The sequence below is a fragment of the Limanda limanda genome, chromosome 5, assembly GCF_963576545.1.
Source record: "Limanda limanda chromosome 5, fLimLim1.1, whole genome shotgun sequence".
NCBI lineage: Eukaryota > Metazoa > Chordata > Actinopteri > Pleuronectiformes > Pleuronectidae > Limanda > Limanda limanda.
The window spans coordinates 4,722,281-4,745,501 of NC_083640.1; the positions used below are offsets into that span (position 1 = coordinate 4,722,281).

Here is a 23,221-nt window from a genome sequence, read left to right on the forward strand (position 1 = left end):
AGCCTGTTTAAAAAGTCCATCACCATCAAGCCTAATGCGATTTCTATGATTTGAATACAAATGTAATTTGTCCGTGTCTCGGTATTTTGGAAAAAAAGAAAATAACTTAACCCTAAGACTCCTGAAGTCCACACAAGCATATTTTACCATCAATTCAACTTTTTTTTCCGAGTATAATTTCTCAATACTAAACGTGACATTTGCTAAACCCTTTCCCAGCAAACTGCAATGGATAATCGGTTTCTTTGTGCTGTTGTCTGGTGTGGTGTCTTCTTTTATCCCCTTAACAAAACACACACACACACACACACACACACACACACACACACACACACACACACACACACACACACACACACACACACACACACACACATAGACATACAACTAAGGAAAATCATTAAACAGTCTATTAATCTCAAATAAGTGCCATCGGTATGTGAGCTGCACTTTAGATGCCTGAGGGCATTTTGTCCTGCTCATACAGGTTTTTGGAAAAACCTAAAACACACAGCACGACCCACCAACACCTGAACCACCTGGATGGTACTAGCTGTCAATCACACATTATCCACTACAAGCTAGTAGTCCAAAAACTGCTACTAGCTTTTACAAAAAATCGATTGAGTAGAAAGAAGCATAGGCTGCCGAATCATAAGCTATCACGAAAAATAACATTACAGTTAAAATATCCATGTTTCACTTCTTCTTCTTAATGCCTTTTTATTTGATTTAATGAAACATTTTAGTTTGAAAATACAAAGTGAGACGGAAATTCAACCACTGTGTTGCCTTCAAATGCTATAGAAAGCAACCAAGCTGGGTTATGTAAGAGTAAAATGATGTTGATATTTAATTTTAACTATGTCACCATCTATATCACTGTCTCATCTGCTATACCAGCAGAAAGCTGTTACTTCTTCTACCTGCACCATTAACTAGTGAGGATGCTAACTTTGAGCCAGCTTTTAGTTTAACAGTCTTTTAGCATCCTTACATGAATGCAGCCTTTAAGTGCCCGTTTAAAAACATTTTATATAGTTGACGTTTTAAAATGTGAACCCTTATAAGACAGCTGGAGATGCGTTTTTCAACCCCCTTGTTAAATACTTGAAATGAAAAACCTGCTGTTGTTTACTTCTATGTGAAAATCAAAAACTCACTAAAAACTTAACAGATTAAGCAACAGTACGCAAATGATCGTTACTTAGTGAACTGTGAATTCTAGGAGAAATAACAGACTGGCAATTTGGGGCTTTTTCACACTTAACTTGAGCATTGCCCCCCCACTTCCGCAAAACAAATTCTTATGCTATTTTAATCAATTTCTTTTTTTTTGCAATCTTTTTTCACTCTCTGTCCTACCATTGCTTTCTCTGAATGTCCCGTGTGTAACTTACCATTGAGCCAGGCAGGTAGGTACTCGCTCTTCATGCTATAGTGCTGCTGGCCCAGGTTCCTCAGAATGACCGGCTCTGTACCCAGGAAGTTGTTCAGCGTTGCAGAGAACAGCTCCTTATCTGTACCAACAAAATACAAGCTTTACTTTAATACGGTTTCTTTCTCAAAACACTATTGTAGAGGCTTACAATGAGAGAAGGTCAGTGACTCAGCAGAGAGGCCACAAAGTAAGAATGGAGAATCGGTGTCAGTAGATGCACTGAAGCAAATGCAGCATGCAGAGTTAAATTAGACTTGTGGACTCTCAGTGCAATCGTGCGAAACAGATGGGAAATGTTGCAGTGAGTGGTTTGTGGATATTTAATGCGCAACCTGTGATTCTGCTGGTGCTGTAAAAAGATGAGGATCTTCATTTTTTATAAACACCTGTCTGTTTATATGTCTTATGATGAAATGATCCAATGATACCTACCTATATAATTAAAACGTTAATATTGATTGTCTTGTCTGTGGTGTATTTAAATACATGTGTGCATGTGAAGTTGTGTATGTGCATTGTGCAACAACACAAACTTACCCACTATCAGGCCAGTGTGCCCCTTGGCAGGGTCATATGGGCATTTACCCTTCCCGTCTTCAAGAGCTGCAATGTTGAGGGCAAACAAGTCTGCATTCTGCAAGTGCACACATTCACAGACACACACAAACACACAAAATTAGGAACATGGTTGGTTTGTGGCCAGTATGAATTTTGGCCCACATGACACAGCAGCAAGCTCTATCTGTCAGTTACAAGGAAGGACCATAGCTTCACCCTTCGCCATGTTGTCCTGTCACATCAGTGTCACATGTATCCACACACACACACATACACCGTAACACACTAACATTCACACATTCAGCTGACACAGAGTGAGATAATATTTCCATTCCATTTATATTTATTTTGTCGGTGTTTGACACCTGTCAGCACTGGTTTGCTATGGCTCACTACCTTGGGAAAAGCATACATATTGCAGTACGCGTGCTCTCTCACTCACACACACACACACAAACAAACACACACACATGGACATAGATGCATACTCACCACATAGGTACATTTGGGCTGGAAGGCGTACGTGCCACACGTGTAGAGGTGTGTGTGGTTGTAGCTCTGCAGGAAGCGGATGTAGTTGAAGCACTCGGTCTGTGGAGGAATTAGAGTGGTTGTCAAATATCCACACAGTGCTTTTCTGTCCTCTGCTGAGGTGAAGTCCTCCATTAAGTACAGTAACATGTCCTCAGAGATTTAGGTTTACTGTAATCCTACATTGTGACTTCATTTAAATCCTATTTCACCTGAAATGCCTCAATAACCTTGAAACTAGATAATGTTTGAGATAATGTCTCCTTATTAAAAATGTGTGATATTAATCGTCCAGTCGGGATTTGGCGGCCAGATGATCTTTTGGGCGTCAGCCATTTTTAATTTTCTGGGTAAACAAATTGGTAAAGTTAGAGACACTGAACACAGATCTACGATTTTGTTCTTATGTGTTTCGGGGTTTGCTCCAAGACGTCAGGCAACATTGATATGCAAGAGTTCATGTGCTGTCGAGGACAGAATCTTAATAGAAATTGTAGCAGCTTCATTATATCAGCAACATTTACACCAAACAAAAAAGCGACAGATTGTTTCCATTTAAGCGATATGTGAGCAATTAGCAGTATAATATAAGCACTGTTTTATGGGAAGTGCCCTTTAATGCTGGCACTGTGATGAACAATAAAGCTCTTTGAATGGAATTGGGAACAGATGCTCTCACATGATTTGTACTGGAAGAATGAATTATTCAGTGCGTCCCGTTGATCTTGCCTTTGTAGCAGCAAAATAATATCAGCATCGTGGCTGTTATACAACCAATATGAGTTTTTTAATATTTTTTACAGCTCCTACAATCACTGGGGATAATCAGGATGTGATGTGTCAGGCAGACGGGCCTGTTTCAAGCCCCAACAACAACATTATATTAAAGGACTGATCATTAAACATAATGATGGGCTGTGTAAACACCATATGGTTGCTCCTGCACGTGGACTAAATGCCTGTTACCATATGTATGTCAGCATTCACAGATATTTTAGCTCTGTACAACCATCTCCATCATGCATGATTTTTATCCACCACAAACAGGAAAACTGTCAATTTTTCTGTAGGTAAAGTTTGAATATTGCATCAGTGAATTTTTAAACCTCTGGTAATCTAATTCCTCCACATGTATTTTTTACTACAGTTGGACTCAATTTTTGTTAAAGTTTCTGCTGCTGCCATTTCCCCTTCTGTTTAAAACCACATCAAAAGTTGCTGTTGTGCAACGAGAGACGTTTTATCTCCATTTCAAAAAGCTCTGCGTGATTCTATAAAATATTTAAAGAGACTTCTTGCAAATGCACTTTGTGCAGCCTGAGCAGCGGGAGGCTCTTGCTGAGACTAAAGTACGGAGCTGGGGCCGAGTCACTCTCTGTGCATGAGGCTGAATTACTTCACTTTTAATATCATTATAAGATGATGAAAAATCGAGATGAGATTTGTTACATCTTTTTATTGCACCTTCTCCGTTTGGTTCATATTGTGAATAAATTCATATACACTAAAGCAATAGCCTCTTAGTTGAAAAGATTAGTCAACACTTGGGTAGACACACAGCAGTTATAGTGAGTGTTATATAATGTGGCATAGCTATAGAATATACTGTATTGAATCGTATTGTGTTTAGGATCTTTAACTCTTTATCTCAATATTCTTTGGAACGAGACTTTCATAAACCTTCTGTGAATTCATGACGAAACAATTCCTGTATCAAACCGCCTTAAAAGTAGATTTTGGGTGGGAGATGCTCTTCACTGTGAGCTAATGTAGCGACTAGAAGGTTTACAGTTTGAAATTCCACACTGACTTCATAGATGTAATGAAATACGTAAGGAATGTTGCTCTTATAAACTCCTGTCTTAAAAACCCCACAGGTAACCACAGCAACTCTGTCAGTTGCAGAAATCCACGTTACCTGGTTGTTCTTCCCCTTGGTAACACACTCTCTCTTCTTATCCTGCGGAGCCGGCCAGTCGATCTGGAGAAACGACAGAGACAGATGTGATGTATTCAGGAAAGATGATGTCTGCCTTTGACCGTAATAAAATCCACAAGTATATTATGTATCAATGCATAAAGTCCATTTGTTGGAGTGGATGACAGACTGTGTATGAAGATGGACGACATGTCAGCTCCAAACAAGTGAAGCCAAAGTGTATGTAGTGCCCCCTGGTGGCTGGCTGCAGTACAGCTCATACACCACACCTCCTCGATGTTAGTGGATGGGACTAAAAAGTCAAATCCATTTTGCAGATTTTCTCATTTTAGGTAGTTCCTGTAAAACTGATGTATGTCCAAGAGTAAATATTCCAGAAAATTGTGTTTGAATTAATTATTTGATGATATAAAATTGGGGCAAAACGTCATGATTGACAGATATTTCTGACTCGTGATTAGTGAAACGCATATATATCAGCCTCACTAACCCTTCTATACCTTGACATCTACAATGAACACTCTGGCTCCTAATGCGCTAGATGGCTCTGTTCATATCCAACATTTTTTGGCTTCATCTTTAGCTGAATGGGAGTAAGTCGGACACATTGTCCATCATTGTATGCAGACTATGGTGTAGACCAGAAAAATGAATGCACACAGTAAACGGACTAAAATTACATTGCATAATCTGATAGTCTGATTGGGTGCAGAGATAAATGAAAAAAAAAAAAATCATCATTTCTTTGCTGCCACTTTGCTTAACTTTACCAAAGGACACTTGATCCCTAGCAACTGTAACTTTTCTAACAACCACAGACTAATTCAGTAATTATAGAACAAAATAATTTCCTTTCTACGATTGTACTTTGATCATGAAAAGTACAAATTGGTGATAAAAGCACTATAGCAGAGAAAGATGCGAGCAGGTGCATAGGTTTTGATCCATCAAGTAGGTAAAAAGGAGTTAAGACTGGAGCACAAGTTGAACTCCTTCACCCTGAACTAATGATACAGTTAAATCAGTGGAAATACTCCGTGGACTGAGCTGTCCAGGTAGTTCTGGGACAAAGCAGCACTTCAGAGACCTGGTTTCAGTCCCTGGCAATGGTGCTACTGAGTCAGCCCCATCAACGATTATTGGAAGGAAAGTGTGAGGTCCGCCTCTCTGCAGTGAAACTCCCTAATGGTCACACTATTGCCGACAGGATGGAAAGGAAGGAAAATGGACTGGCACGAAATACACCCGTATAAAGTATGACTCCAGCTACAGGCTGATAAATGTAAGTGAGAAGACAATAAAGAAGGACAGGTGCACTCTCAATGTACTACTTTTTTACCGATGATCGTTGCTATCCAGTAGTATTTACAGTAGCTTGTTTTTTATTGACTGTGACACACGGCTAAACTTTGCTCTATTGACAGAGGTCTCAAATATGAACTGTATTTACTGAGGCGTTTCCACACCATTAGAAATAATTACACTGGCCGTTACAGGCTGAGAGCTGCTCTAATTTCACAATTAAAAATCGTGATTTACTTGACTGGATAAAAACCAACAGCAATCAAACAATGGATTATCGCCACATACCAGTAGTCGTAAACTTGAGTAATAACTACTTTTATGTGGTATAATAATAGTGACTTTTAAGGGTCGTGAATAGGAAATAATGAATCACCTGGTTGACCATGAAAATTAACTTTGGTGTGATACAATATCTGTGCAAATTCAGGAGTATTAAGGTGTTTCCAGATAGAAGATGTCTATTTTTTTTTAGCTAAATAAGAATTCTGTTATGATTTTTTCTAATATATTACTGGCAAGTCATAGGAAAATTCACCTACCCTCCATCATACCGTCCACTGAACATGCACATTTAATTTTCACAGACTTCCTATGTTCACTGAAGAAGTGCAGGCATTAAAATGGTTAAGATTTAATAACTAAATTAATCGTTAGGATCAGTGGCTGTGAAATATTATCCTCCTGATCTGTGGTTACATTTATGGACTTTTGTTTTTGAATAAATATAAGATTGAATAAATATAAGATAAATATTAAGCACAGCTCCACCAACAGTTTATTGTTACTCTTCTCTGTCCCTGGTCTGTCTCTCCACATTATGACACAGTGAGTCCAAGAAAATGCGTTTGTTCCACACATATCAACAAGTAGCAGTAGCTTCCATTGTTGATGGCAAACATCCTACAAAGAGACATCTGCCAAAATAAATCTCCTCTCTCTCTCTCTCCCTCACTTTAACACATGGAACTAATAATGAGCTACAGCCCGAGGGCAAACGTCTGAACCCTTCATCTTCCAGTCTTTGTGTGACAGTTAGATTGTAGAGCATAAGTACGTTTGGTTAATAACAGTATTTAATGTAGTCAGTGAAAAGTTCTGCACCATTAAAATTCAAGTGGAAACATTTTACTTCGAGAAGAAGTCAGTGATATTACGCGGCCGCATTTTGAAAAGCACATGCTAATCTTGGATGTTTTATATCACACTGCAGCTTTGGCCAACAGCAAATGTTTAAAAAAAAAAAAAAAAAGACCTTGAGCTGAACACGAGTTCTCAAGTAACTCCAATTGCAGGCTGGAGAAGTATTTTGATCTGCAGAGGAAGGATAGGTGGACTTGTGGACCGCATCCTATGTCATTTGAACTTGCAGTGAAGGACACGTGATCCGTGAAACATTTTGTGGTGTAAATGCTTTACCGAGATAAAACAGGGGTTTGTAAGGACTCTATCAGTGGGTGTCTGAGGAACAACTGAACAAAATTAATAGATGAGACAGCGGAACAATGGACAATCAACAAGGGACAGAATCAAACTAAATAAAGAGAGCACTTCAGACACAAATGGGAGCTGTGTCTCTAAAAAAGTCTTAAATCCTGGGGAAAAAACTATCGGTGGAATGTATCCAGGGAAAAGATACAGACGGGAAATTAATGAAGACTGACAGTGAACATGGCAGCAGAGAAGACAGAAAGAAGCAGTTATAGGAGGGCTGAGGAAGTGATGGGCAGATGGTGACAGAGGGGATGGACTATTCCCTCGTCCTCCCTCCGTCATTTCTCTTTGTTGGCTCCTTTACTCTCCATCACACACTGGGGGCTGACAACAGGTGGTCTTATCATTACTGTAAGTCTCATAACCCTCGCTCAAACAGCCTCCGCATGTGTATGTGTGTGTGTGTGTGCATCTAATAACTGCTCATTACAGTGGGAAATCAGACAAAGATCCCCAAACCGCTGTAGGCCGCTCTCTATGCCTCAATTGAACTGCTGTAATTGTATTGATTGCAATATGGACCAATTACAGAAGGAACGAGGCGAAAGGATATTGATCCTCAGAGGCTCCGGCGTCTCTGTGTGTGTGTAAGTGTATGAGTATAAAGTCAAGTCAAGGGGATTCATGTAGCCTTTTTAACAAACAGTTTTGCCCTTGAGTGCTTCGCAGAAAAAACATCCACAAATTAAAACAAGGACAATCAAAAAAAAAACATAATTGAAAAAGTACATCATAAACCTCGAGAAAAAGGTCTGTTTGTTCTGGTAGAGGTGAAATATTGGAGCCTGTAGCAAAACATATTACGATCTTAATACTTGGCAGCTTACTCACACTGTTATTGTTGGAGGCTTTTAGCACCTGATAACTCAAATAACCTCCTGATAAAGTAATGACCTGGCAAAGTGTCAGGAAAAAAAAAAGTAAACAGATTCCAAAGATCATCATATAATATAAATCCTGATTAACAAATAGAACTGGAAACAGGGATAATTAGTATTCTTAGTAGGATCATGTAAATGGGGTATACAAGGGAATATAAAAGATATAACTTCAGCCTTCACTTGGTCAAACATATAAAAAAGCATTTAATTTTTAGGTAGCTAGCTTAAAAACATGATGGCTTCATTAGCTTGTCTAATTAGCCCTTTTCAGCTAGTTAAGCTACTTCCTAAATCATCCATATAATAAACAAATGACATTACCTTTTACAATCAATAAAATCTTGTAAGATATTGTCAAGCGTTTTAGCTAGCTCTCAAGCTTTTGTTAAGTTAGTTATCAAGCTACTTGGAAGTTCTTTGACATCCATTTTCAATCTTTTCTTTTTATTACATCCTTACAAAACTGTATTCTTCTGTATTCGATGACCTTCTACTACATTTAGTTAGTTTTGGGGCAAGCTTTCTTTCTGTGGGCTGAAATATTCTTTAACAGTTTGGTTCAGCCCTTTAAAAACTATTTATTAGGCACATATAAAACCATATTCCTGGGTATGTTTTCTGCTTTGAAAATGTTGATATATTGTAAAAAATAAAGCTCTTAGCTAGCAGTAGAAATTAAATCATTTTATCATATTTCTGACCCTTCAAAAAAGTAATTACATTTTAAAGATTTTAAGGTACTTACCCTGTTTTTACTTTTTTAGCCAATAAAAGTCTCAACAACTAGAAGGACTCATTCGACTTTATTATGATAGTGTAACATTTCTTTGATTATCTGCCAGATTCTGTGGTGAGTTCTCAAATGTCCTTGAGTCCTCAACAGAGCCAAAAAAAGAAAGACTGAAACAAGGTCAGCCCGAGCTGCTCCCAGAATGAAGCTGTGTGATAGTCACTCTCATGTGAGCTGATTCCTTGCATTTCTATAAAAGCCTTTCAAAGTGTGTGGGTGTTTGCAGCAGCAGCCAGGCAGTGTGGTGGATATAATTGTTTTTCCTCCCTTGTCCATATTGAATTCTTGTAAATTTTAATCCTCCACACTGGTCAAGAATAAATCCTAAAGTGTGTGTGTGTGTGTGTGTGTTTGTGTTACCTGTGGCCGTAGCTGCCTGCTAATGTCGTTGGGGTCCAGGGCGAACAATGCCTCCCGTGCTCCGACGTACAGGACCCTCTCATGGTCGGACAGAGTCAGCATGCTGTAGTTGAACACTCCCTGGATGCTGAACCTGGCCATGCTGTCCAGCACATCTGATAAAAAAACATACAGATACAGCATTACGTTACTGATAACACGTGGCGTGCAAAATATCGAATCTCTCCGTCGCTCAGCTGGTCTGCTGACAAACGACAGACCCGAGAAGAACATTTCACACTTCGCAATTTTGTCGATGTCTCTGCTTGTTTCACACCACTGAGCCTCGCTCACCGCCCATAGCTTCATGTCCTTCATCCTCATCTCTCCCACATTTCTCCTCTTCATTAAGCACAGTGTGGTGAATCACAGAACGATCAGAAGCTACCTTACACAGTCACAACCTCTGGGAGCCCTTGAACATTTGAACCCTGTGGCCAGCTAATCATCTCTTCATCTTCAACCACAGGGGATTGCATTCACTCCCAAATCCCTTGAGGGAAAAAATCACCGTCCCTTGTCCTTTCTGTAATCATTAAAGCAAAAGTAAAAATTATAAATGAACTGAAATGAACTCGGTTTTATGTCTGCATCTTTAGTGTACTGGTTCAACATCATCAAGCAGCTGTATTCAGTGAAAAAAGGCTCTGCTAGTGCACTAGCTGCCCCATGCAGGAATGTAGGACAAGGTTAGCAGCTTGCTATGGTGAATATAGCATTTAGAAGGTAAAGACCCAGGAGCCTTAGAGAGTTTCTGGGTTAAACTAGAATTGATGTCTCATCCAACCAGTAAAGGTGCACGGAATAAACCCACAAACTCCCCATCAGTTGAAAAGTGGCCAGAAAAGTGACCAGAGCATTATGATGTCAAAGTGAAGTTGAGCTTAGACTTTGCTGTATCATTTTATCTTCCAAGACATTTCATATCAGGCAATGTTTGTGGCAGATTTGTTAAACAGACAGACAAAGGTGTGCACCAACATACAGACTGACAGATGTGATCACAGGTTGTTGCCCCTCTGTGGCAAACAAAATGTAATTAAGTTTAAACATGAATGTTTTTTGATTGCAAAAAGGATCTTAGTGATTTCCCGTTGAATAGACAGTTAAATATCTGCCCTCTCGTTGCACTTCAGTGTCTACAAGTTTCAATCATTGCTGCAGGATGGAACGCTGCACTGAAAGCTTCCTAAGCTCTCTATTTACTTTAACAACCTGGAGCAGAGGCATGTCTTCAGGGACAAGTCTGATAAGTTCCAGATCTGCATGTCAGAAGCCAGATAAGCTGGTCGTCTATTTAGAAAATCCGTGCAAATAAACAAGAAGCAATGATGCTCTTATGAGACCAGCCCTTGTTTTGATGAGGGGTGCGGTGGTGTGAGCATTACAGCCACCAGCAAGGAATCTAAAAGCATCTAGGGCTTATCAGAGAAGTATATTAATGAATGCAGATAATATCACCATATTCTGGGAATTGAAGAGAGGCTGTGTAATCTGCAGAATTCCAGTATTTTTATCCATGTTAGCGACAAATCCTCAAAAGGTGCTTGCCTGTTCTTTAATGTGAGTTTTAAAAGGGAGTTTGGGATTGAGCAAGATGCCAAGATGTTTGTAATCATTTACTTGTTCAAATAAAATTCCCTTAAGCCAAATCAATGGCCAAATACATCAAATAATCTTATGTTTTGCCCCGATTCACCACAGTGTTTTTGAGCTGAAGATTGTTCGAAGACATAAACTCAGCATTGCAGCATTAAATAAAACCTTCTATCGAACAGGAGCAGCTTAATCCAGGCTGTAAAGAACACCTATACACAACAATACAGGGATTTAGAGTTGGATCTGGGAGCATTATTGCAAATGGAAAATGTGATCCAAGTGACAACGTGTGCAGAATGCCGAGCATAAGAATGCTTATAAAAAGCACAATAATAATGGGAATAAATCTGTGGCTGTGATTAGATTGTTCATTATCTGGGGTGCACGTCCAGATGCAGATCGCATATTAATACAAGGCCCAAATGAGGCCTATTACTCTGATTAGGCCATCACTCAGGATCTTAACGGAATATTAGCCCCCTGTAAACCCACTTATTGATCCTTTGACATCGCCGAGCCAGAGTGATATGATTTATGACAGGATTTTATTTTTGGTCATTTCTCATTTTTGCAGCTCCAAGGCCGACACAAACAATCTCGAAAAGATTATGAGAAAAACATCAAATGTTCTCTCCACGGTTCCATCTGCATTTGTTGGAAAACCAGGCAGCTTTTTTTCCCATCAAAATTTCAAAAAGATGCACCTGCTGGTTTGCCGTTCTCTCCCTCACTCAGACACACACAATCACACACACACACTTCAAATCCCCTGACTAGCATATAGACAAACTACTGTCGCAGAGTAGAAAAGAAAGCAAGGCAGAGATAGGAGGAAAGAGAGAGGATGATGTTTAGTTTTCATTATCCACACTCGTGTTAGTTGTAATGTCACCTTGTTCTCTCTCTCTCTCTCTCTCTCTCTCTCTCTCTCTCTCTCTCTCTCTCTCTCTCTCTCTCTCTCTCTCTCTCTCTCTCTCTCTCTCTCACTCTATCTAGGCTGATGGGATGTGTGCAAAACCCGAGCCGACGACAGCCCGCACTGCAGGAAATGTGATCTCATAAACCGAATAAGAATATTTCTGTTTTTGGGTTTCCGACAGCATGAATATTTTCCACTTCATTCACCCGTTTCTTCCTGACTGAAAATAGAAGCTGAAATCCATGGAGGGAACGTCAGGAAGTAGTGTGATTTATGGTGTGACTAAACGCTCATGTGACGTTGTGGCCTAGTTGGGACTAAATAAGACATCTACGTGGAGGAGCTCGTACAAGATGAAGGAGCTGTGCTGGTGTGTGTGTGGGAGAGAGACAAAAGAAAGGAAGCTTATAAAAATAAGACTTGTTCCTTAAAGTCTGATGGTGTAACTAATTGATCGTTAAAATACCCATGATGACGCAAAGTCATTTAATTTAAAGGCATCTCTATCTGTTACTTAGCATGCAAGGTGATCTCCTCCAATGCCTCTTTCAAAATCAACGTTGCTTTCAGCTGAATCATTAACCGTTTTGCCAAAATAAAGGTCAACTTCAGTGTTAAAAGGGCTCCGAATAATGAAAGGTTTGAACACAGCTTCTGTTATGACAATTTCAGACCAACCATGCCACCAAAATACAGACGAACAAGAATCTTTGACATCATTAATTTGCAGCCCGGTGACGAGAACGGATCTGCCAATTTCACGAGGCCCGAAATAATCATCGTTGTGTTAATTATATTTATATTTATATGTCAGATATAACCAAACACACCCTGACAACTGGGACGAAAATGTTTATTACTGCGAGAACCAATGTGGTCAGTGGCCCCTGGGTAATTTTAGTTCTTTTTAATAATGTTGACAACTTATATGATATTAAAGGTCATATTTTCAGGTGAAACAATTCTGAAACAAACATTTCAAACTTCCAGGGGCAATAAAACCCTGAAAAGATTCCCAAAAGCTAACCACCTTCCCTGAGAGAATCTGGACAACTGAAGGTTAAAAAACCTGAGAGAAGACATGTTGTTTGAGATGGGTGGAAAGAGAAGGAGAGATAGAAGAGGGCAGGGAATTAGCAACCAAAGGAAGGAAGGGGGATAAGTACTGAAGTCAGCTTATTATCTGAAGAGCAGCGGTGTATAAACATTGGAGGGTACGATGAGAGTGAGTGAAAAGAGGGAGAGGGAGCGAGAGAGAGAGAGAGAGAGAGAGAGAGAGAGAGAGAGAGAGAGAGAGAGAGAGAGAGAGAGAGAGAGAGAGAGAGAAGCAGAACCCTCAGGGGAGAAAGGAGCACATCTGCCATGTTCAACACGGGCGGGCAAAAAAATACTCCACAGACACACAGACACACACATATGCATGTACAAAAACACACGCACAAAATCTCACACTTGTGTTAAGGTACTTGGCTACTAACAAATCGGAATATATGCAATCTATTTATAAGCTATAAGACCCATTGTACTGTATTTGCACACACATGTATGGACACACTTGCACACACACTCTTGCACTAACACACACAGACACACACACAAACACACACAGAATAGTTCTCAGGGTACCTGCTCAGTGACTCGACGTCTCTGCACTGACACAGGGAAAGTTTAGCATTAAGTTCTGTCAATAAGAAGCGATACGGGCGGACGCACTTCCCATCTGCCACCACACTGTGGCAGCCCCGAGGCTACATGTTGTGTGTGTGTGTGTGTGTGTGCGCGAGTGCCTGAGTGTGAGATTGTAACCTGCTTGTGTGTGGGTTTCTCTGTGACAGAAACAAGGCCGTCCACACATGTGGTTCATCAGAGTTCTTTGTGCAGGCGAACAAGTGTGTTTATTTTCAAAAGACAGAGTTTAAATTTGAATCAACAGTGTCTGTAGGCTTTGGAAAAACCTGAATTTTGAAGATGTTTTTCCAGCTGGATGGAATTGAATTTAAGCATAATGAACTAGCAAATAAAGAGCCGAAAACGAAAAGAACAGCATGGACTTATTAAGACGCACAAAGCCAAAATACAAAGGAAGCACATCGCAGAAGTAACCTTGTTCTGAATGCATCTGTTGAAATCCAGCACGCAGATTCCTGCCATTGTGCTGTTGGCTGGAGAGAATCAGCTCTGCCATCACTGTGGGTCAGACTTCTAAAACGGGTTCAACCTTCAGACCAGTATTATTGTAAATCTTTACATGCTGAGTGTATGTGTGTACAGGGGTGGGCTGGGCTGGTTTACTTTGATGCTTAGAGTGAGAAGAAACAATGGGCCTTGAATTTTCTTAAATCGTTTCATAAAAGGTTTTTAAGAAAGTTCTACCTCAGATTCATGACGTGTTCTTAAACTACAGAATTGTTTGGATCTGTGTTCTTATATTGATGAATGGCATGTGTTCGTAAGTTGAAAGCATGTGTCAGTTTTTCCCAATTAGCACAGGTAAACGCCACGCCAATGCCCATAAAAGGGCATGAGACTGCATAGCCATGTGCACACACAGTAACACAGACTGAAAAGAACACGTAACCAGAAATGATTGAATGAATATCTAAGGGCAACGCTGCACCAAACTCAAACCGTAAAAAAGTTGTTATATTTTGTAGTGTCAGCAGTGGACATAAAATACCACAAAAAAAGATGCAGTGCAGTGTTTTTGTTCTGTTTTGTTTTACTGTTTTGTTTTATTTACGACAATGATGTTATTTTTTTTTTTTTTTTTTCTTTTTAAATTATTATTATATACTTCTTTCTTTTCTGTTTGTCCCCTGGGGTGGGGTGGGGGGAGAAAAAAAAAATGTTTTCATATACGTCTGTATGTATGAGATTTCATCTTCAATTGTGAAAACCAATAAAAAAAATAAAAAAAATAAAAAAAAGATGCAGTGCAGTTACACAGTCAGTGAAAGCCGTATCGGGAGAAAGTCCCATTATTGAAGTAAAAAAATTGTTTGATCTGGTTTGAAGTCAAAATAAATATTGTCAAAGATAAGAGAGAGAGAGAGAAGGGAACAGAAAATGAAGGTTTATAGAGTTATCTGAGCTGGAGCTGCAAATCATCGGAAACACAGCACTCCAGGTGAACTCTCAGCTGAGCATCTTTGGAAACTCGACCTGAGCCGGAATGTTTGGAATCACATTGAGGTTCAGGTCAGTAGTGCACACTCGGGGCTCTGCATCCACAGACCTGGGAGAAGCGCACATCTGGTTGCATCTCCTGAGCCATCTCTCGTCTCAGAACAGAAACAAACTCAGTTTTCATAATTAACTATTTTTGTAACTAGATATTCTTCTCTTCAACATGTTCTATGTTTAAAAAAACTGAAAATAGAAAGAGACTGAAAGTAGAAAGAGACAGAGATATTGGGAATTTATTGGAAGAAACATGAAGACAACATGGTGTTATCACCTGCACAGGTCTGAATTTGATATAAATTATGTTATATTTACAGTATCATTTCAGCTGATCCAGACGATATCGATATTCAATACTTGGCCTTTTAAAGAGCCACATAAGCACTTTTGTACATTTTATATAATATATGTAGATTATATTTTACATTTAAAAAGGTCACCAAATGAGTTCAGTAATAAAAAAAAATAAACCTGTCACAAAAAAATAAGATATTTATTTCCCTTTAATTGAATTTGTTAAGCTTTAAATGAGACATTGCTTTATTAAAAGGGTCACAAGGGACAAGGGGTGGAACATTAACTTAACTGCAAACCATTTTAAAAGTTATTGCAAATTGTAACCATGTCTTTTTAAATTTAAGATTTAATAATAAGTTAAATATTAATTAACGCTATTTTTCAGGAGCACTGTCGCAGCATCCTGGGCTTCGTGCCATTCAAGACGCCTGGTTAGAGAAATGCAACAAATCCAGAGTTTCTTCCTCTGTAGCGATAATGTGAGCGGCCTAAACCATTACGGAGTGCTGACACAGCAACGGTGTAGTCAATATTAACTCTATAGTGTTGAACAGTTAATTCTACAGCAAAGACTTGGATTTTCATACACTTATCACATTAAACTTCAGAGTCACTATTAGCTGAAGTTGTTGAATAAATACTGTGTGGTGCAAAGTACGAGGTTTCTTTCTGGAATGTGTTGTTATCATTGAAGTATAAATTACCATGAAATGAAAGTACTCTGGTAAAGTACAGGTACATCAAAAAAAACTTGTGCTTAACTGCAGTACTTGATGTTGAAATGGAATTTGTTCAGCCTTGATAACTGCTGTGTACTGTGATCAGTAGAGTTTAGAACATTTAGGTTTTACGGGTGCATTGCCGGAGGCTGTAACATCTAAGACTTACATTTTTTTTTACTTATTGTATGTGCTTTCTGTTTGATGTTTGGCAGACGATATGTTTGAGTTCTGGATGTAAACTTCAACCCACTGGGGAGAATTTTCACACTGTTCCTCTTCACAAACCGCAGTGTCTCCCAAACACACTGAAACAAAACATTATCAAGAGGAAGATGCCATGTAGAAGGAAAACCCTGTTTTTATGAAAAGAATAATGCGACTTCTTTTCAGTGCTGCAATAAAAGCAGGCACTTCGGGAGCCAACTCGAATGCAGTGATTGTTATATCTTCTTGGAATTAAGCAACAGGGACAAATGTTTTTTTCACTTTGATGGATGAGCTGTCTCGAGCAATTTTTAAGGCTGTGCAAGTTGATGAACTAAAACTAAAGGTTCAGTGAAAGGAAATCAAGCTGTGATGGGATTGTCTCACTGTCAGAGATAATGAAAACTATGTGAAAACGTGGTTAATGGGCTAAAACACTCAACACCAATCCAAAACAAGTCTGGTAATTTACTGTTTTAACTGTTTTTGCTAAAACTTGTAGCTGATAGTTATGACAACATGTAGGACCATAGGTGTCAGAATAGGAATCCTGTATGTCCCCTCCGGAGATTCTCAGAGGGGCTGTATGTGTGAATGTAAATGTACAAGTGAGAGTATCTGGACTATCTGCAGACTTTCTCCAGCCAGCAAAAAGTCCACAGAAACCCCAAAGGAGCCGATGTGAAAACGGTTTATATGTTCTCGATGTGCACAAACGTCTTTGTAGAGAGACTAAAGGACCTGTTGCCGCTTCCGCATCCAAACCAGCAAATGGAGCCAAACCAAGCCGGACCAAGCAGAGCTCCGCTGTGGCTTGGAGGAGAAGCGAGAGGTGGACAGAGGGACAAGGGGCAGTTCCAGTTGTTTCATGGCCGGCTGAAAAGGTCTCAAATTGGGCCTTGCCTCTGTGATCTGACCCCATCGGCCTTCCAGTGGTGCTCCAGCCTTCCCCTCCCTGCCCGCTATAAATACACCCGGCCTCTGCTTATAGCGCCTAACCGCTGAGCCACTTACACACCAAACTATGATTAAGGGCCTATTTTAGGGAGAGCTTTGAAGCAGCGACAAACACTGAATGAGAGGCAGAGTCAGTCAGACGGACGGACAGAGAGACGGAGCAGGGAGAGACGTTGTGCATCGCCCACACAAAGATGCAGATAAACCCGAGTGTGCAGGAAGAGCACCTTCATCTGAACAGGTACCCTCTTTGAGGAGGGAGAAAAACAACAAAGACACACACGCACACACACACACACACACACACACACACATACACACTCCCATGTGGATGCACAAGCTTTGTCTGCCGAGCAGACGACAAGTTCAAAAGAGAGTCAGGTGTACGACAGAATGAGAGCATGAAGATAGAGGGAGACAAGAAGGAGAAAGATATACATGACTCCACAGCTGCATCTGCAAAAATACCTTTTTCAATTGTGTGCAGAATTGAGGTTCACATATTTTAATGCTGTTATAAATTAGGAATGAATGATATTCATAGGATTATTCAGACTGTGACACAAAAAGCCATGTGATTAACTCATTCATGTCTGAATGAATATGCTCTATAGAATAAAAGTGTGTTGATGAATACATAATTAAAGGTTTTTAGCGGAATAATTGTTCGTCTCTGCATGGCTCAAACGTGTAAGCCCTTGTTTGTTGATTTTGTGCTCTTTGTATTTCCTACACAGCTTCAACATTGTTGTGCCTGACAAACAGTCATGGCAATGAAGCGATTTGAATTCGGCAGAACTGGATGAGAGCTCGGTGAAGGGATGGGAAGAGTGGGAGGAGAGGAAGTGGTAAAGAGTGGATTAACACAACAAGTGAACGAGTGAACCCATGGGGGGGGTGGTGGTTTTCAAGGATGGGGTGACGGGGGAGGAGATGAAAGCGGGAGGGAAGTGGCAATGGGGGGGGGGGGGGGGGGTCACCCTTGGAATCCACATGAAGCAGAACAAATCAAGTGCTGGTTGATGCCACAAGTGAGGCTTTTCCATTCCAGCGTCATGGTCGGGCATGTATGACTGGTACTGTGATGGGCACCAGCTGCGAAGAGTGAGGCCCCTTTCTACTCCGCTGTGGTGTTGATGACACACAAAGAGAGAGAGAGACAGGAGCATGCAGAGCTCAGTGGTGCAGGGTAGCACTGCTGTAGTTTCATGTTAGAAATTATTCTAATAGCATGTGGTGGAGTCATGAAAAGTTTATTTTTTTGAAAGAGCCATTTAGAGGACAAAACACCAGACTGACGACTGGAATAATAGGCATAATGTGATACTACAAACCACTGTAGTGTTATTTCCATATCTGATGAATCTGTCAATCATTTATTGTTCAAAAACAGCCTGAGTACTGTTAATTAAATCTCATTTAAAATGGGAGTGATTTGAAGTTCAGTGTAAAATGGAGAAAATCAGCAAATCCTCACATCTGCAACACAGGAAGTGATTTCCCCTTCATGAAGATGATTCAAATAATTACTTGACTGATTATTTCCCTGTCAATCTATTGTATAATTGATGCACTTAATTAACTGTATAGCATCTCATCAACCACTTCACGGTACAGAGTCACTCATTCTCACACATTAATATAGTGCTTTTTATATGCAGTGATTTGTATTCACACAACATTCACACTGCAGGGACCTCCCGATACGATAATATCACGATACTTAGGTGGCGATACGATATGTATTGCAATTCTGTAAGTATTGCGATTCGATATTACGATTTCCTGCGATTTCTTTTGGTTATTTTTTTTTTAAATACTGGACTATGGAAGACAGTTGAATCATACCTTCAAGTACAACACAGTCAAATTCACTTAGAACTTTACAAGTTTTATTTCAAATATTAACATTAACTTAATGACTGCCGGGCAGCCAATAGAGAAAAGAAATAAAAATGTTCCCTATTATTGTATAGCCCCTGTCAACTGCACACAAACTGACAGATTAAGGAATGTACGCCACTTAGGCTTCTTTTAAACAATAAATAAAAGCTAAATTAAATAGAATGAATAAAAGTTTACTTAGAATATAAACTTTGAAATAAACAAAAAGTAGGCTATGCTTCATTGTTGTTTGCATGTAGGCGATGCAATGCTAGTGCTTGGGTATGTTTAGATTCTTGTGCAAAAACAAGAGCTGGTCAACTTGCTCCCTCCATATATCCCCCACGTATAAACCAATAAATAAGTTTAAAAAAAGTTTTTATTTTTAAAAATCGATTTTGGAGGCAGCATGGCGATTTAAAATCGTCATACACAAGAATCGCGATTCGTAACTGAATCGATTTTTTCCCCCGTCCCTACTGGACGAGCCGGGGAATTGAATCACCGATCCTGTGCATAGCGGATGACCCGCTCTACCTCCTGACTGAGTGACAGGATATGAAACCATGATGCATCATTACCAGGAGAAAACACATGAAATTCATATTTTACCTGGAAACCTGAAACACATGTGGCGTTATCATCAGGCTTCGTCATGTAAACTGTCCGAATAGCAGAGAATGTGAATCCATTACTTGTGATACTATGTTGATGTCTTACCTTTTACGCTGTGAAATATCTGGAAGCCACTCTGTGAATTCATCAAGTGAACTGTACCAAACCCCCCCATGCCTATTGATTTAAGGATAAGGATGATAAATGGCAGTGATTTTTTAATACAGCGTCGGAGGCAGTTAACATCTGCTGCCACACAAAGGTGTTCTGGATAAATACAGCCTTTCACATTTTGACTTCATTTTAATCCACTTGCCCACTCGCCGCCTCAGAGTCAGTATCTGCTCCCAGCTGTTAATCTCCACTGACCAATCAGTGCGAGGTCAGGGGATGAGTGACATTCAATGCAGATAAACAGTTTGCCGTGAATCCCCATCTTCCATCTTCCATCCCTCCTTCCTCTTCGCATCTATCCTCCCAGGCACGCACAGCCTCTCTCTGCCTCTTGCTCTCTCTCGCTCTCAACCACTCATTACTGTAATTGGAGGGTTTGAGGAGATACAGCAGAGAGACAGAAAGAAGGACGGAAAAAGAGAGAAAGGTTTAGATTGAGACAGACAGAGAGAGAGAGGGAGGGAGAGAGGTTTCTGGAGGTCAGAGGCCCAGCCCTTTTCTACTCTCCCTTTACACTATTTTATTTTCCCCGCCATCTCTCATTCTATCTTTCTTCTTCTAAATCAAGACAGAGGCATACATTTGCTTTGGCTTTTCCTTAAAGACGCAGGGCTCAGCTGGCAAGATTTTCAAACAAAGTATCAAGTTTCTAAAAGGCTCTATTTCTTCTTCTCTCTTCACCTCCTCTCTTTTTTCTCTTGCTCCATTCTTTCAGTCTTTGTTTTAACCACAGCTGCTGCGTTTTGTCATAGTTTGGGCTTACTGGTCTCTGTCATTGGGCTGGGCTAAGGCATGAATGTGTGGTTGTGTGTGTGTGTGTGTGTGTGTGTGTGTGTGTGTGTGTGTGTGTGTGTGTGTGTGTGTGTGTGTGTGTGTGTGTGTGTGTGTGTGTGTGTGTGTGTGTGTGAATCCGAGAGGAGAGAAACCCTGCGCACGTATGCAGTTTAAAATGCAGAATTTAACTGCAGTTAAACAGTTGCTTGCAAAAATTCCACAAGGTCAGCACCACTGGTAATTTGTTATCCTCTGCATTCACCTCTGGTAGCTGAGGCTGCTGCCATTTGTCCTCTTCTAGAAAAAGTGATGTGACAATGATAGTGTGAGGCATCAGGTAAAGTTACGTCATAGTTTATATGACCCAGTCAAGAATTTAACTTGACAGAGATAACCCATCTACTGGCCTTAATCAGAATGAGACATTATTTCAATTTTTGTGTTTTTATCAGTGACTTATATATCATTCCAGATTATGACTCACTTGTGTTGTGACACATCTGACATTCCTGCAACATTTTTGAAAATATCTCCATTGCAGTGAGAGAGTGAGAGAGAGAGAGGGAAAAAAAGAGAAAAATATGCATTTATGAGCCGAAGTTGAAGATGTATGTCTCCAGTACGAACCGAGGGGGTTTTGAGGGCCACAGAAGGTTGGTAAGTCACAAAGTACTTAAAGATAGAGTAACGCCGCATGCTAATTTTAGTAGGTACATGGGATTTGTTGACAGTAAGAAAAATACCAAACAACATCAGCCTCATCCTTTAACATTAAGTAAAAAGGTCTGGATGAGAAGACCTTTAGCAAACAAACGATGAAAGAGAGACTTGTACAATATGAGCATTTGTATGAAATATAACCCACATAAAAGTTTAAAGGAAATCAGGATTCATGCACCGTGTTAGTGATTGGAATGAGAAAACATGAGAGAAAAATGGAAAGTATGTTAATTTATAACGCTCATTAGCAGCGCTACGAGGGCCCTACATAAAGCGTGTACATAAAATGTCTCATTAGGAGCCGACAGTGATTCTTTCTTCCTTTCCCAACATAAATGTGACGAGGTGGCGGTGAGGAGAATATAACAACAGCCTGCAACTTAAAATGTCAACAAGAGGCTTTTAAAAAGAAATACAAGAAGAAGTGAATAATTTGTGAGAGAATGAGAGAATGAGAGAGAGAGAGTTTATGTTTGTTGTCCTCGCCAACCTCATGTGGGCCTCATGTGCTGCTGGATGGAGGATATTATCTCTCCAGCCATCTCTGCCCCACCATCACCCATCCAACTCTCTCTCGCCTCTTGCTCTCTCTCTCTCTCTCTCTCACACACACACACACACACACACACTCACACACACACTCCCCTATACGCCAAATCCCTCAGACTGCCAGCCTAAGCACTACACACACACATATATAAACAAAGGGGGATTAGATAGACAGACTCACAGCTACACACACACTCACTCCCTCTCTACACAAACAGGTACAAACATACGCGCCCTCTGTGCCCTCAATTTCTTTTACTCTTGTGATTTTAACTTCCTTTTCGTCTTGTCTCCTCTTTATTGAAAACTCACGCTGCATGCAAACAGGAGTTAACACACAGGAACCCATGTGAGAGTATGAGTATTGAGTGTGTGTCTGTGAGACGATTCCATGCAAAATGAAACACATGGTTAACGGCCTGCAGTGTGTGTGTGTCTGTGTGTGTTTTCCTTTCTCCCTGTCGTTTGTCTGAAGTTACTTTCTGTCCTTTTAAGGTGGTTAGTGACTGGCCCTCTCTCTGCTAAGTCTCCCTATGAGTCTCTCTACCTTTCTCTCTTTCTTGCTTTTTTCCACTCTCAATCTCCTCTCTCTCTTTTTTCATTGTGCCTCTCGCCTCCAATCCGTCCATCCCTCTTTCTGCAGCTTTGTTTTTCCATTTCGTCTGGTTCCTATCTCCTCCTCAGCACCGTAGCAAGAATCCATCCATATAAGTCATTTTCACCCAGTGCTGAGCCTGAAAATCTCATTTCTCTTTAACCAAGTGGAGAAATCTCTCAACAGGTAAGATAATCCCACTTGTTTCAAATGCAAATCAATTTGCGTCGAGAACCGTTCTGCACTCAAGTGCCACACTCGAATCAATACGATACAAGTGAGGTGATCTGCCTTCTCCTGTGTTTCCGAAAAGGCTTTTATTTCTGAGGCTGAAAAAACCCCAACAACACTTAGGCTGCACTCCTTATCTCGTCTCTACAGGCAAATTTATTTACTGAAAATGAGATCCTTTTTAGTGGTGCACACGTTTTATTCCCTTCCATGTGAGACCATGTGTTGTCCCCGTTTGCCCTGTCTGATATGTTTGTGCCACAGCTGTGTGCTAGCCAAAGTGCAGCCCGGATCAGGACTGCTCTCTGCCAACACTTCACATTGTCACACTGGAGCATGTCACCAGAAACTATTGATTGTTTTTCCTCCCCCAGTCTGTGTCCTAACATTCCACCACAAAGTAAGTGATGCCTGTAGCGTTGAGGGAAGAAAGGACGAAAGAGGGCTGTATGGAAAAAGGGAA

At 40.3% G+C, this 23,221-nt stretch overlaps 1 protein-coding gene across 1 annotated transcript in view; it reads right to left on the reverse strand.

The window, feature by feature from the left end:
- sema4c (sema domain, immunoglobulin domain (Ig), transmembrane domain (TM) and short cytoplasmic domain, (semaphorin) 4C) overlaps positions 1-23,221 on the reverse strand; it is a 48,333-nt gene that overhangs the window by 23,393 nt on the left and 1,719 nt on the right. Inside the window, exons 2-6 of the mRNA XM_061071592.1 lie at positions 9,297-9,451; positions 4,449-4,511; positions 2,492-2,590; positions 1,979-2,075; positions 1,401-1,520 (exon numbers count right to left, since the gene is read on the reverse strand). Of these exons, the coding sequence (XP_060927575.1) occupies positions 1,401-1,520; positions 1,979-2,075; positions 2,492-2,590; positions 4,449-4,511; positions 9,297-9,451 (534 nt within the window). The remainder of the gene's footprint in view (positions 1-1,400; positions 1,521-1,978; positions 2,076-2,491; positions 2,591-4,448; positions 4,512-9,296; positions 9,452-23,221) is intronic.